We start from the raw sequence: 14493 nt of genomic DNA, 5'->3' as shown, positions 1-14493 counted from the left end.
CACTTATCGCATTGTCAAAAATTAAAATATCTGACAATAATATCCAAGCACCTACGGGTAAATCAAAAGTAAAGGCATTTGATTAAGTCAAAGAGAGAAAATAAAGTTTGTTTATTCATTCACATAGCAAGAATTTTTGAGCCTGTGGTGGTGTGTGTTTTGGAGATAAGGGTTGGTGAAGTGTTACGGGTTATTGTTTTCACCCCGATTCTTATGTTGAAGCACTAACCCCCAGTACCTAAGGATGTGACCTTATTTGAAGATAGAGCCTTTACATAAGTAATCAAGTTAAAACAAGGTCATTAGGATGGACCCTAATTGAATATGACTGGTGTCCTCATGAAAGGGGAAATTTGGACACAGGGGACACACATAGAGGGATGAAGATGTGGAGATACAGGAAGAAGATGCCCCTTCTCCTAGCCCCTCTCCTACAAACCTAGGAGAGGCATGGAACGATCCTTTCCTCCCAGCCCTCAGAAGGAACCTACTCTGCCCACACCTTGATTTTGGACTTCCAGCCCCCAGACCTGTGAGACAATAAATTTTTGTTGTTTAAGCCGCTCAGTCTGTGGCACTTTGTTACAGTAGCCCTAGCAGAGTCAAACAGGCGGGGATCTGCTTCTGGGCGTCTCTGTTTCACACAAGTCCTGAGGCAAGAATTTGCCTTTGCCTGTAATCAAGGGTGAGCGGGCAGCGAAGGCTCCAAAATGCACCGTGAAGACCCTCTAACTGTGCCTACTGTTCTGCTCCCCTCCGATCGGCGCGGGGCCCTCGTCCTCCCTCTCCAACCAGCGAATGAATGAATGCATGAATACATGAGTCTTCAACTCGGCGACGCCCCTGCTTCGGCCCCACCCGGAAAACACCCACCCCGGACCAGGCCCAGAGTAGGTGCCCAAGAGGCATATTGAATGAATATATTCACGCGTTCTTTGCAGCTGCCTGAATTCTTCCTTCACCAGCATCGCCCTCCGCCCAGTCCCCCAGACGGCCTTCTCCAGCCTTGCCGCGTTTAAGTAAGCTGAGGGGTGCTCAGTGTGGCAGCTCGGAAGGGGCCAGGATGCAGAGAGGCAGCGCAGGAGCGAGGACGCCCGGGCTCAGCGACCCGCCAGCCTCAGGATCGAGCGCTGCCCTGGGGGCAGGGCTGACCCAGAGCCAGCCGCTCGCGAGTGAGAGCCCCCGGACCACGGCCCTTCTCGGGGAGCGGGCCAGCAGCCAAGGTCCCAGCTTGCGGGGTCCGCCCGAGCCTCTGTCCTCCTGGGCGCGCATGTCCGCGTCTCGGCCGGTTCCCCGTCGGCCAGGCGGAGCTGCAGGGGGGCGCCACGAGTCTGCGGGCCCGCGGGGGGAGCCGCGCACCGGTCCCCGGCCAACCCCAGTTCGACGACATGTTGGGCGTCTCACTCCGGGTGGGTTCCGCGGCGGGGTGTATTTATGGAGTATTTAAGAAATATCTCTGTCGGGATGGCCGGAAGGAAAGAGGCCGGAGGCCGGCTAGAGCCGGGAACGTCAGACCCGGCAGCTGGGAGCCGGAGCCGGAGGCGGGGGAGCGGTCGTGGGCGGGACCGCGAAGGGCTGGGAGCGGGGCGGGCCGGCTCGGATTCCGGAAGGCGTGGTGAGGGCTGAGACTCCAGCGCCCGGGCGGGAGGAGAGGGAACTTTCCCTGTCAGGCTTGCGTTGGGAGAGGAGCAGGCCGGCCTTGTGGGGTAGGGACAGATGCGGGGAGGCTGGCCGAGTCTCTGGCAGTTGAGTGCCCAGGCCCCCTTCGCCCTGTCCAGGAGAGTGTTGGGGAGTCCCCAGGCTCTAAGTCACGGGGCACCTCTTAAAGCTACGCACCCTAGTTCTGTCTTTAGGGACTGGGCCCCTTATTCCGGATTGTGTGTTAGGGGTAATGTCCTCCACCTTCACCTCGAGGAAGGGACTTCCAGTGTGTGAACCTTTGGCTGTAGCCAGGAGGGGCCTAGTGACCTGAGCACCCCAGGCCATGTGTGCGGCCCGGTCCAGGGGCCTGAAACATCCTGTGTGACCTGCAGCTGACCCCTCCCTACCTTCTGGTCCGCCACAGGCTGTCCCAGCCGCCTTCTGTGTCACTACCGCTCTCTCTGCCTATTTCCTTCAGGCAGAGCTCAGCTTCTGTGCCTTTGGTGAGGGGAGGGTGTACTGCGCCTGAGAGCTGCCCTGTCCAGGGCGGGCAAGACCTGAGGTGCTCTGCTTACATTGTGTCTACCAGGACCCGTCCCTGCTCCTGACCATCACCGTCATTGGGGTCACTGTGCTCGTGTTGGTCCTGAAGAGCATGAACTCCAGGAAGAGAGAGCCTATCACCTTACAAGACCCTGAAGCCAAGTACCCGCTGCCCTTGATTGAGAAAGAGGTAATGGGTCAGCCCTGCGGGTGTAAGGCAGTAAGTGGATGATGGCTGGGATGGCAGGGCAGCCAAACAGTCATCTCATGGCCTCCAGTTCACTCCCTGCCGCCCTGTGTGCGTGTGCTGGAATAGCCCAAACGGATCTCCTTTCCCAGGCATCTCACCTGCCCAACAAGGCTTCTAGAAAGCTGACAGAACCTGCCTATGTTTTGTTTTGTTAGAAAATCAGCCACAACACCCGGAGGTTCCGCTTTGAACTGCCTTCGCCTGACCATGTCTTAGGACTTCCTGTAGGTGAGCTGGGCTTGGGTCATCACCAGGACTGGGGCCTCTGGGGGCTAAGCCCTCCTCTCCTAACAGAAACACAGGTTTCCCACGTCCTGAGGTGTGGAAGATGCCCTCATGCTCCCCCTGAGCCTGTGTGCTCAGGGAGATAGGTGGATGCATGTGGGACAGAAAATTTATTTTCTTCATTATTCCAATTGGGCTGACACAAGATTGGTACCTCAGTGAGCATTGAAAAGAACTGAACCTAGAGCCAAAAGGCCTAAGATCTCATGGAAGGCTCCTTGCTGGGGAACTTTAGGGAAGTCCTTCAATCTCTCTGAGCCCCAGTCTATGAAATGAGATTTCCCAGGCCCGCCTGTCTACCTCACTTGGGTTGTTGTGGAAGTAGAGTGACTGATGGATATGAAAATTCAGAAACTGCAAAGTATTGTGCACCTGGGAGGGATGGGAGGAACCAGTGGTCAGGGGAAAGGCCCAGAATGTGCGGGCAGGCAGGAATGAGTTAGGTGTGCCCTGCCCCCATGGTCACTTAGATTCTCTGCAGGGGCCTCAGACCCACATAAGGAGGGGCCAGCCCTAGGAGTCCTAGAGTTGAGTTATCCCATTTCTAATCTGTAACACCATCAGATAGCTGAGTCAGTCTTAGTGCAGTAGAAAACTGCTAGAATCAGGGATTCAGAGAAGCTTTGTATAATCTGCTAGTGCTGCTTGCCTGCCTGGTGGATCCTACTCCATGGCCTATTTGTCTTATATGCAAACAGGACAAAACCTTGACCTCAACTCCATCAGGGGGTGAGATTACACTCTAGCCAGCTGGCTGGGCCCCTGAGCCTCCTTGCTGCTCCCTCACTCCCTCTCTATGCACGAGAGCTCAGTGTTGTGCGTGCGGTCTCCCAGCTCTCTGCTTGGCCTGTCAGGCCGGTCCTGTTGGCAGGAAGCCTAAAAGAATGAAAAACTTTGAGATACAGAATTTCTTAGAAACTGCCTTGACCCACTATCTCCTCAGCCTTGGCCTAGGCCGTGCAAAGTTAGTGGGACAAGGTAATGTGGAGGCTTCTGGGAGAGTCTAATATGAAGCCTCAGAGTTCGCTGCTTTGTCCCAGGTCAGTGGAAGTGAAGCCAGTTAGAGATGGGGCCTGAAGGACCAGCCAGGGAGCCCCATTTGCCCTGGGGACAGCCTCGGGCCAGGCCTAGGTGGCTGTATATGAAAGAGCCTTTCCAGGTTTCCAGTTTCAGGTTCTCAGAAGGAAGCTAGGTGTCTCAGGCACTTATTCCTGCATATCCCTGGTGCCCAGAGATACCATGACCAGAGTCATTGAGCCTGTTCTGAGCCCAGAGTGTTGGCACCTCAAAGACTTGGCTCATCCCCTTGAATCAGCTTCAGGGACCAGCCCCTCTAGTGCCTACTCTGCCTCCTTTTTTCTCCTCCTGCCAGCTCCTCCTCACTGCACGTTAGGTCTTGGTTTCTATCCATATTTCTGTTCCATCTTCCTTGTCTCTTGACTAATTTCCTGTATGTAGTCCACTCAGTTTCTGAGCGAGTAGAAACTGAGGGAGTAGAAACTGACTACGTACAGGAAATTAGTCAAGGTTTAGGGTTAGGGTTAGGGTTACAAAACTTTATCTCTTGATTGCGCTCCTGTCCCTGCCACTAATTGCCTTAGTAATTTGAGTCTCACATTTTGGATCCAACAGGTTGTAGCTGCCCAGTGTATCATCTGACAGTGGGATGTAGTCATGATCCATAGGTCTCCGGCCATACTTGGTTTATTGAATTCTACCCAGGAAGGGCAGAGTTACATTGTTTAAAACTTCACTGCTACTCCTCACAGGGCCATAGGCCAGGAAGACATGATATTGTTGCTTCATTTGCTCCATGGGTACCCCAATCCTAGGACCCTGTAGTATCTATTAACCCAGGCCTGCTCTGTGCCTAATACCAGGATACAGATGGAGTAGTTGTAATTTATTCACAGACCCCAGTGATATATCGAGTTTAGGAAGAAATTAGTCTGTGAAGGCCACATATTTTTCTTGAATAGACAAATACTTCTTTCTGTAATTTTTTTTTTTTTTTTTTTTTTTTTTTTTTTTTTGAGACAGGGTCTCATTCTGTCGTCCAGGCTGGAATGCAGTGGCACAGTCTCAGCTCACTGCAGCCTCGACCTCCTGGGCTCAGGTGATGCTCCCACCTCAGCCTCCCAAGTAGCTGAGACTACAGGTGTGCACCACCACACCTGGCTAATTTTTTGTATTTTTTTGTAGAGATGGGGTTTCGCCATGTTGCCCAGGCTGGTCTCAAACTCCTGAGCTCAAGCAATCCACCCGCCTCTGGGCTGGGATTACAAGGGTGAGCTACCATGTCTGACCCCTTTCTGTAATTTTTAATACTCACCCTCCAACTTTAATGATCTTTTCCTGCTCCAAAAAGCAGTTATACTATGATCACAGGTGGGCAGACATATCATCCCTATTTTACAGATGAAGACACCAAAACCCAGAGAGGTGAAGTGACTTGCCTAGGGTAGCACAGCAAGGCAGAGCAGGCCTAGGATCCAGGCATCCCATACTGGCGCTCCTTCCCTGCTCTCTCCTTCCCGCCCCCCTTAACATTCTGCCCCAGTATTTGCTCCCTTCACTGAAGCTCAGTCCTTTATCCCTGGGCCTTATTTAAGCTAAGTATGCTTTGACTCAGTGCTTGATGCCTTTTCTATAGGTAACTATGTCCAGCTCTTGGCGAAAATTGATAATGAATTGGTGGTCAGGGCTTACACGCCTGTCTCCAGTGATGATGACAGAGGCTTTGTGGACTTAATTATAAAGGTAAATAGTGCTCACCATATCTGGCTGCCTCGTGCTTTCAAGCCTATTGAGGGTGGTGGGGTGGAGGGGCAGTGCTTTTTCTCTGAGGGGACATATGCCCTAGACAGGGCTTTCCAGCAGTGAAGCTACAGTTAACCTTCAGGCAGCTTCATCTTCAGGGACTGCGTACAGCAATTAAGAGAGCAGAACATTTTCTCTGCAAAGCTTCCAGCAGTAAATGCATTTTCTGGTTGTGTGTGGCTGTGGCATTGTGTCTGGGAATGTGAAAGCAGTGCTGCCTTGCTTTTCAGATCTACTTCAAAAATGTACACCCCCAATATCCTGAAGGGGGGAAGATGACTCAGTATTTGGAGAACATGAAAATCGGGGACACCATCTTTTTTCGAGGGCCAAAGGGACGCTTGTTTTACCATGGGCCAGGTACTGGAGGGGTTCATACTGGGCTCCCAGCCAGGAGGAAGATTCCTTCAATGGTTCCATTGTTCTCGTACACGCCTCAGATTTGAGTCACATGGGGTTGTCCTTAGTCTTCATTCATTCACACACAATGCATAATGACCACACTTGTTATACATTCACACACCCACTTCATAAGGTTGTAAGCTTTTTTAAGGTAGGGGAATGATTTGGTGTTTCCTCGTCATTGTATCAATGTCTCCAGCACAATGCCTGATACATAAATGGTGCCTGCTAATACTGAAAAATGGATGGAGGAGTCCATGCTCCTTTGCTTACTCACATAGCCATTATTTACTCACTGGTTCACCTCCGTGAGTGAGAATGCTCTTTGAGTCTCTGTGTTAACTTCAGCTTGCCCCTCTTTTTCCTCAGAACCAAAGGTCCGGCAATTCCCTGAGCAGGCTCAGGCTCTATTCCCACTTTGTGCACTGGGGCGCCAGAACTCGCTGAGGAGACTGCCCTGGCCTGCTTCACCAGCTTAAAATGGTGCAGACAGTCCTTTAGTTGGAGCTGCCTCCTGGGAGTCCTAAGGAATGTCAGTGATCTTTTGCAGTCTCTTAGGCAAGAACTGCAGAGGCCATAAGCATTCCCTGTGTTTCCAGGGAATCTTGGAATCAGACCAGACCAGACGAGTGAGCCTAAAAAAAAACTGGCCCATCACCTGGGAATGATTGCTGGGGGCACAGGTAAGAGGCTTCTAGGGGCTCCATCCGGAGAATGAGCCCTGAGACCATTCTGACTTGGGAGTCATTTGATCCTCGAAGGGACAACATGAGCTATTTCGCCCCCAGCTGTAGAAGGTGGGAATGATGAATCAGTGACAGGTCTTGAAACTGACCCTGTGTGCCCTGCTTCCCCTAACCAACATGGTGGTTGCCAGGAGCCTTGTGGGGACCTCTCAGGTCAGGCTGGGGGCCAAGCTGGGCAGGCCCACCCATGCTGTCCCAGGAGCGCCTGGATCCAGTTCAAGTCTGACCCTCCCCATCCCTTGAAAATGACTGCCTGAAGGAAGAGAACAATCTTTGAAGGAGACATACAATGTGCCAGGCACTGTAATAGGCACTCTTAAAGCTATCACATTTACCCGTCATTAATTGTTTGATGAATGAGGACACGGAAGAACTTAGAGTGTTCTTTCCATCTTGCCATAGGAAAATGAGAAAGACCTTCTGACTTACTGTTGCATTAGAAAGGAAAACCAAAATGAAGGGCTGTTTCCCACTTTTGAGTTTTGGGGACAGAAGTGAGAAAAGGATAACTGGGGCTGGGGGCAGGTAAGCTTGCTGCAGGTCAGGGACTGTGGGCTTCAGAGACAGGGAGAAAGCTGGCTGCCCACTCACTATGTTCCAGGCATCACACCCATGTTGCAGCTCATTCGCCACATCACCAAGGACCCCAGTGACAGCACCAGGATGTCCCTCATCTTTGCCAACCAGGTCAGTTCCTGCTGAGCTTGCAGTGGTAGGATGGAATGTTTGCTGAGCAGGGCTCTTGTTTTCATTTCTCCTCCATTGACTGAGCTCATGCTGCGTGGGTGCCTGTGACTGTGGGAGGGCTTAGTGGGATCAACAGGGCTGCTGGCAGCTGGAGAAGCTGAGTCTAGGCCTGCTTTTTGCATGTATTTAACTCTTTTGTGTCTCCTCAGCCAACCCTAAGCACTAAGCATTCCTTTTTTCCTTAATATGTATTGCTACATTTTTGCTAAGTGCAAAATCACAGATGTCCTCAGTGGACACTTCAGAAAATACAGAATATAAATACTTACTTATTTTTTAAATCTTTTTTCTATATATGCGATATATTTATAATTTATATATCCATTTTTTTTCACTCAGCATTACCACACAGGCATTTTCTTCTCTTTAAACTGCTTTATAAATATTTTCATCATAGTTTTTATCAAGTTGCACTATAATCTAACTTCTATATTCAGGCTGTTTTCAGTTATAAATAATATGGTGATGAATAATTGTGCCTACGCTTGATTACTTTTAGATTATTTTCTAAAACAGAATCCCAGAAGTGGAATGACTGGGATGAGAATCATGAAGGTTCTGTGCAGGTCTTCTGTGCAGTACGTTTGAGCCTGTGACAGGTTATTTTTGGCTTTGGTTCCCTTTCCCCCAAATGAGGCTCCAGACTGTTTTCCTCTCCTTCACATATCCAGTACTGTTCTATCACAGGACTTTCTGAGCCCATTACATTTCTTCCAGAAGATCCTGGGCCTGCACTGAGCTTGTTCCAGTTAGGTTTGCTGTGCTAGAGCTCAGTGTAGATGTAGGAGGCAGGGCTGGAGCTCTGCGTGAAGCCATCCTGGCCAGTGCTTGGCAAAGGTCCTTCTAGCTGGAGGCAGTCACTACAGCTCCATGGGAACCTACATCCTACCACCAACTTCATCCACAAGACAAACGGTTTGATCTTCACGAGCAGCAGCAGAACTCCTGTTTGCCCTGAAAGTTGGCAGTGAGCATTCCAGCTGGAGCGGCAGCAGCTTTGGCCAAGAGTATGCTGACCAGGGTAGTCAGTCCAGGGAACAACAGGATGGCCCTGGAGGGGCTTTTCTAGTGTTGCTTCTTTTCTAGACAGAGGAGGATATATTGGTCAGAAAAGAGCTTGAAGAAATTGCCAGGACTCACCCAGACCAGTTCGACCTGTGGTACACCCTGGACAGGCCTCCTATTGGTACGATATCCAGTGCCCTCACCCACCATGGATCAGCATCAACCCTTGACCACTTTGAGGACTGGTCTCTGTTTGTTTTGTTTTTGTTTTATAGGAACAGATGTGGGGGTGAACCTTGGGCTCTGGCTCCAGGTGGGAAATGTGAGAAATTGAGGGAGAGAGGATTTGGGATGGCCTGCTTTTAAGGGCAATCAAGGGCAGGTGTCTAATACATCAGCAGCACCCCACACACTGCACGGAACATCAAAAGGGACACTGCCCCTGTCCACTCTGAACACCCACCCACTCCACACACCATCACATACACATCTAATATGGGCACTGACCCCTTCACCACTCACGCCTCTGCTTACGGCCACCACACCCCTCACCACCCACCTCACCTGGACAGCAGTCTTCACATGCTGAGCCCCCAGACAGCTGCTGCAGCCCAGGCAGCATCCCAGCAACCACTGTGCACAGAGCACCCCACAGGCGCACATCTCACACTGCACCCAGCTGTACCTGCTTGTCATATAGCTTCGTGGCTGGCAGAGGCCACTACCCGACTGAGCAATTCTGAGCAGTTCCACTAACACCAGGCCACACCCTGCCGGACAACTCCAGCCGGCCGTATTGATTCACACACCTCGGTATACCTCATTGTGTTCTCCTTCCTCATTAATGCTGACAGCTGACAGCAGCAGGGCTTCAGGGTCCCCGCAGTGAGCCTGGGACCTGGGGCGACTGCAGCAGAGGGCTGTTTACTAGTTCTGAGGCTTTTTGCAGGGAGCAGTAGTACAGACTTCTAAGCCTTTGTAGAGCAGCTTGTCACCTCCTCCCTGGTTGAGGGTGGGTATATAGGCGGCCTGGGATCAGGAACTCCACCTGGCATCCCACAGCTTTCTCCTGCTTCTGCTTCATTTCAGGCTGGAAGTACAGCTCAGGCTTTGTTACTGCCGACATGATCAAGGAGCACCTTCCTCCTCCAGGGAAGTCCACGCTCATCCTGGTGTGTGGCCCACCACCCCTGATCCAGACGGCAGCTCACCCTAACCTGGAGAAGCTGGGTTATACCCAGGACATGATTTTCACCTACTAACACCTCCATGTGCTCAGGAAATTTGCATGTCCCTTTTCATCTGTTTCAGAGTAAGTTCAGTTTCACCACGTTAAACTGGGATGTTTTCAAAAGTGCCTTGCCAGGTACCCTCACGCAGACACTGGTTCTCCTCTCTTTTGGGTGTGGGCCTAACAAGAAGGGCTTAAGGGGCTGGAGACTGGCTGCTGGGGCCTCCTTGCTTGGAGGCTGGAAAGAGCTCCATTTCAGTATCTTTCTCCATGGTTTTGTGAAATAAACTCAAGTACAAAGCAGATAGCCCATGAAGTGTGGCTCTGTGGGGGACCTGCTAGGTAGTCAGAGGCCATGGCCTGGCCTGTGAGTTGGCGTCTGCATACCCATGGGGGTCAGAACTGTCAAGTGTAGGGGCAATTCCCAAAAAACTCCAAGTGGGGTCACATCAACTCTCAAGAATCTCTCCATGGCACTGGGGGTCATGGTAGGAGTGGTTACACACAGAAACTTCTCAACTTTCAAAGTCAGATTCCAGAAGCTGCCTTAAATCCTTTGTAGTATCATGAAACCCAAACGATACGAGTGACCACATGGCCCCTTGCGGTTCATGGCCAGGATGACACAGTGCTGCTCTGTTACCTGTGAGTGGGTAGAGCTGCTTCTGCCCTGCTTCATAGAAGTCTCATAACAAACCAGAGATTCTGTAGGGATTTTGTTCTCCAAATTATAGATGAGGAAACTGAGGCCTGGAGACTGTGTTCCCAGGTCATTCAACCAGTGGGTGGCAAAGCTGGCCTTAAACCTAGGCCAGTTTTATTCTAAGTTGTTCCCCTTTTCACAAAAACTGACATAATGGCGGCCACATTGGAACTTGGTGTCACTGGACTTGTTACTCAGTGTGCATGTGCATGAGGGAGAGGGGAGCGGAGAGAGAGAACAGGGTTCTGGGGAGCTCTCTGAAGTACAGCTGTGTCTTACCCTCTGGTGGCCAAACACAGAGATGACCTCACAGAAGGTCTGTGGGGGTGGGAGGGAGGGGTGGCCAACCTCATCCATCCACCTGTTCAGTGTCTCCTTGGGGATCCTTCACTGTTTTCAAGGGAGACCCCACTCTGGCCACCCCTTCTCTCCAGGACGCACTCCAGGGTCTGGCTCCCAACGCCTTTCTTGATTTGGCTTCTGCTGACTTTGTCAGATTTTCCTTTCCCTGGGCCCCCAACTCTGACCCCATTCTCTCGCCTAGTGGTTCTTCAACTAAGGGTGATTTTGCTGCTCAGGGAACAGATAACAAAGTCCAAAGACATGTTGGTTGTCAACTAGAGAAGGGGTGCATCTACCCTTTATTGGCATCTAGAGGGTAGAGACCAAGGATGCTGCTAAACATCTTAAAACCCACAGGAGAGCCTCCATCACAGAGTATTACGCAGCCCAAAGTGACAGCAGCACAGAGGCCAGGAAACCCTGCTTTAGCCTACCAACTTTTGGCAATTCCTAGGTTGTGCTGCGCTGTTTCAAGTCTGTCTACCTGGAATGCCCTTCCCCTCTGGCATACCTGGGAAAATATGATTCATCTTTCCAAATTCAAGTGTCACCTCTTCCATGGAACCTATTCAGACTCCTTCCCCAAACCCCCATTAAAAATGATAACATGCTCTTTTAGGCTGCAGAAACTAATATTGGAGCATCTGTATCCTTTGGCAAAGTCTTGTTTGAAACTGGTCTGTACTCCACTAGACTGTAAGCACCTTCAGGCAGGGACCTTGGCATTCATGCCTATATCTGTAGCCCTGGCATGGAAGGTACTTAACACACACATGTGAAGGAGTGGGTGGATGGGGAACTTAGGAGCATGGATCTCCTTGGCAATTGGAGGACTGTCTGTACAGGAACCAGCCCAGAGCAGGTGCTCCAAGTTTGTGGTGAGGACGGGTATGAAACTTCAAGGTGAGCTGTGCTCTGGCTCAGGGGCAGACACGGTACTGTGGGACAGCTGACCTGTAACTGGATCATGCGGGAAGGCTTCCTGAGAGACGGTCTCTTTGCCATGCCTTGGGAGACAGGATTTTGCCTCATGAAGGGGACTAGGAGAAAAATGCATTCCCCAGTGAGGAAAGGGCCTGAGCAGATGCCTGGAGGGAGGAAAGACTAAAGAGTGGAGAGGAAGCGGACATGTTTGGGAAGTTGGTGAGTTGCGGTGGAAACACGGAGCTTGAGGTGCCCTAGGGCCTTCCACTTGGGGGAGCTATTTAATCAGACATTATGCCTGAGCTGCTCCAAGGGCAAGGCCTGGGAGGCTGTGTGTCAGCTTGGGCGGAGGCAAAGGGCAGGGCGTGCATGTGTTGGGGACGCCTCTGCTCCAAGCTGGGAGGTTGCACAGATACCCCTTGCAGATGACGGGAGATAGAGTCAGGCAGGGCTGTGGGAAAGGGGCCTCGTTGCTTTCCCTGCTCACACCCTAAACACCTGCCTTGCCGGGCCACAGTCCTGTGAATGGAAAAGCACGCTCCTGTGAAGCAGCGCCGGAGGGAGCTCCCGGTGATCATTTCACAAAACGCAGCCTCTACAGAACATTCAAAACAGTTTTTCGGAACTTTTTTTCCAGCAGGTTTTATTAACTAACAGCTCTCCTCCTCGGGTGTGAGAGCCTCCAGGATGTCACCAGGAATAGCATGAGCCATCTAGTCTGCGTGCTGATATCTCACTGCCCTCCCACAAAAGTGGTCCGCAGACCATGTATAAAAGTACAAAAGGTATGAAGCCTGCGGTGAAGAGCGCAGCATGGTTGAAGACACGCACGGACCCTGGGGCCACCCCTGGACACCTGTCCCACAGCTCTGCTTCGTGCCTGTCGGCACCCTGTCTGAAACACCCTGCCAGCCCAGACTGGGCTTGCAGAGAGGGCTGTGTGCCAGCTCCCCACAGAAGCAAAGGCTCTGGGCCCCCACACATGCCTCCCTACGCTCTCAGCCATGAAGAAAGTCATCTCCAGTCATCAGAGTCGGGGGCAGGCAGGCGAGAGTCATTCAGCAGCTGGTCCTGGCTCAGCATTGTCTGAAAAGGACACAGCCGAAGGGTCAGTTTAACAGAGTTTTGGTCCAGGCTGCCCTGCAGCAGCTGCATGGGAACTAGAGGGCACTGGGTGAGGGCTGCATCTGACGCAGGTGAACTGTATAGTGTTTATAGTGTCCCAAGAAACCCTGAGTATTGGATCAGAATAAACAATACTATTAAGATAAAAATAAATTGTTCATCTTAGAAATACATTTTCTATTTTCAGGCCACCGAAGGACTAGATCATAAGGGCAAGTGTGGTCAGATTCCTTTCATGGGTGGGCCAATAAATAAAAACGTTGAATAAAACTGATCCTGTTTGGAGTCAGGGAGACTTCCCTGTTGTGTCCTTGGATACAAGGAGAGTCGTGTGTCCCTGTCCTTGTCCTGTCTTCCCAATGGGCCTTGTTAGACAAGCAAGCAAAGTACAGTGACAGGGGCCTCGATGGGGACAGACACTACAGCCAACAGGCTGAGTGATGGGATGTCCACGAACTAAAAGGCCTTGGGAGTTATGGGTCCTCAAAAACAAATCCTGTGCTCTGTGGCTGCGCTCTGTGGCTGGCCTTTTCCTGCCGGCTCTAGTCTGCCCGTAAGCCTGGCAAGGAGGGTATCATTAGCCCTACTTTACAGATAACTAAGCCAAAGCTCAGGAGAGAATGACACCCCAGGTCACAGAGCTAGTGAAGTCAGAGCAGAGACTTGAGCCTCACTCCAAAACTGCTTTTCAAGGCCGAGCTCCTTCCCCATGATACAGTTTGTCCTTTCGGGCATGCCAGATGTGCTCACAAGCCTGTCAACACTTTGTGATACCCACAAAGTCAGAGGCACGATAGGAAATGCATTTGTCTCTGGGCAGAGAGTGGAAGTGTCCACTAGGACAGGATGCAGCCTGGGCTCTAGGCTGCTGAGACAGATGATCCAGAGCTGCTGAGCATTTTGGTTTCCTCATCTTTAAGCCTGGGAAGAGGACCTGAGATCTAGTATGCTTTAGCTGGCTTTGGCTAACAGCCCATGAGCTTCCCCAATGCCCTTAAGGGCTCAAGGTCCAGTAACAGGCCAACAGAGAAGGCCCCTGGGCTGCTTTCTGCCTCGGGGCTGTTTCAGGCTCAGGCTGTGACCCCAGCACTGAGCACCATTCTTTGCTGTTCTCCAGGCCTTGTGCACTACCACACCAAACTCACTGGGCCTCCCTAGCACCAGTCTGACTATGGGGAGAGGGTCAGAGTCCTACCGTAAGGCGGTGAATGTCTTGGGAGAGGAGCCCTATTTGCGTCACGGTACCTTCCGAAGGTGCCATCTGTAAAATGGGCAGCAGCCTGGTCAGCACACATGGACGTAGCTCGTGATTCACAGAAATGGCATGCAAGTCCTGTCATACTCAAGCCTGGCTTCTCCAGGGCATGCTTCCCTGGAGGGATGGGCAAGGAGGGGGCCGGGCCCTGAGGAGTGACAGGTGGGTGGAGCACAGGCTGCTTCTGTTTCCTGGGGAGAGGCATCAATGTCCCACACTGCATGCATACCTCTCCTGGGGCCCCGCTGGGAACTGGCATTCAGGGTACACAGAGGCAGGACACAGGCTTGTCAGAAGCAGCCCTTCTGCACGTATTCAATGTTCCAGCTATTTCCAGGAGCAGAGAGCAGTAGCAATGAAGGCCTTCAGGATGCTAAACAGACTCACACTAACCAGGCAACAGAAGCTCAGACACCAATGCCCTGACATAGGTGGGCATCCTTCCTCACTACTCAAGAGCCTCCCTCCTGCCCC

The 14493-nt window shown here is 51.6% G+C and overlaps 2 protein-coding genes and 1 long non-coding RNA gene across 23 annotated transcripts in view; 1 reads left to right on the top strand and 2 right to left on the bottom strand.

The window, feature by feature from the left end:
* The window catches only part of LOC103877681, a 35007-nt gene extending 33966 nt beyond the window's left edge, over window positions 1–1041 (bottom strand). Inside the window, exon 1 of the long non-coding RNA XR_004177472.1 lies at window positions 929–1041. This is a non-coding gene — a long non-coding RNA (uncharacterized LOC103877681). The remainder of the gene's footprint in view (window positions 1–928) is intronic.
* Window positions 869–9975, top strand: LOC101025927 (NADH-cytochrome b5 reductase 2). Of its 4 annotated transcripts, none has more exons than XM_003910266.5 (9): window positions 869–1409; window positions 2231–2374; window positions 2590–2662; window positions 5373–5479; window positions 5770–5899; window positions 6541–6624; window positions 7289–7374; window positions 8521–8620; window positions 9529–9975. In XM_003910266.5, exons 1-9 carry the CDS (start codon window positions 1389–1391, stop codon window positions 9699–9701), a joined length of 918 nt encoding a protein of 305 aa, XP_003910315.1. In that variant the 5' UTR covers window positions 869–1388; the 3' UTR covers window positions 9702–9975. The 4 variants fall into 4 exon arrangements, with proteins under 4 accessions (XP_003910315.1, XP_009184949.1, XP_003910314.1 ...); XM_009186685.4 differs by having other exon boundaries at window positions 917–1019; XM_003910265.4 differs by lacking the exon at window positions 869–1409 and adding an exon at window positions 1521–1706.
* PPFIBP2 (PPFIA binding protein 2) overlaps window positions 7773–14493 on the bottom strand; it is a 151746-nt gene continuing 145025 nt past the window's right edge. For 16 of the 18 annotated variants that reach the window (XM_031653277.1, XM_031653276.1, XM_031653278.1 and 13 more), the window contains 2 exons: window positions 13960–14025; window positions 12255–12725 (listed from right to left, as the gene is read on the bottom strand). In XM_031653277.1, coding sequence (XP_031509137.1) covers window positions 12654–12725; window positions 13960–14025 — 138 coding nt within the window. In that variant the 3' untranslated portion in view covers window positions 12255–12653. Of the gene's footprint in view, window positions 8517–12254; window positions 12726–13959; window positions 14026–14493 lie in introns of those variants that run through there. The other 2 variants (XM_031653282.1, XM_031653280.1) reach the window with 2 other exon arrangements.

This window comes from Papio anubis, chromosome 12 (genome assembly GCF_008728515.1).
Source record: "Papio anubis isolate 15944 chromosome 12, Panubis1.0, whole genome shotgun sequence".
Classification (NCBI taxonomy): Eukaryota; Metazoa; Chordata; class Mammalia; order Primates; family Cercopithecidae; genus Papio; species Papio anubis.
The sequence above is the reverse complement of the archived record's forward strand: the minus strand, read 5'-3'. Positions and strand labels throughout refer to the sequence as shown.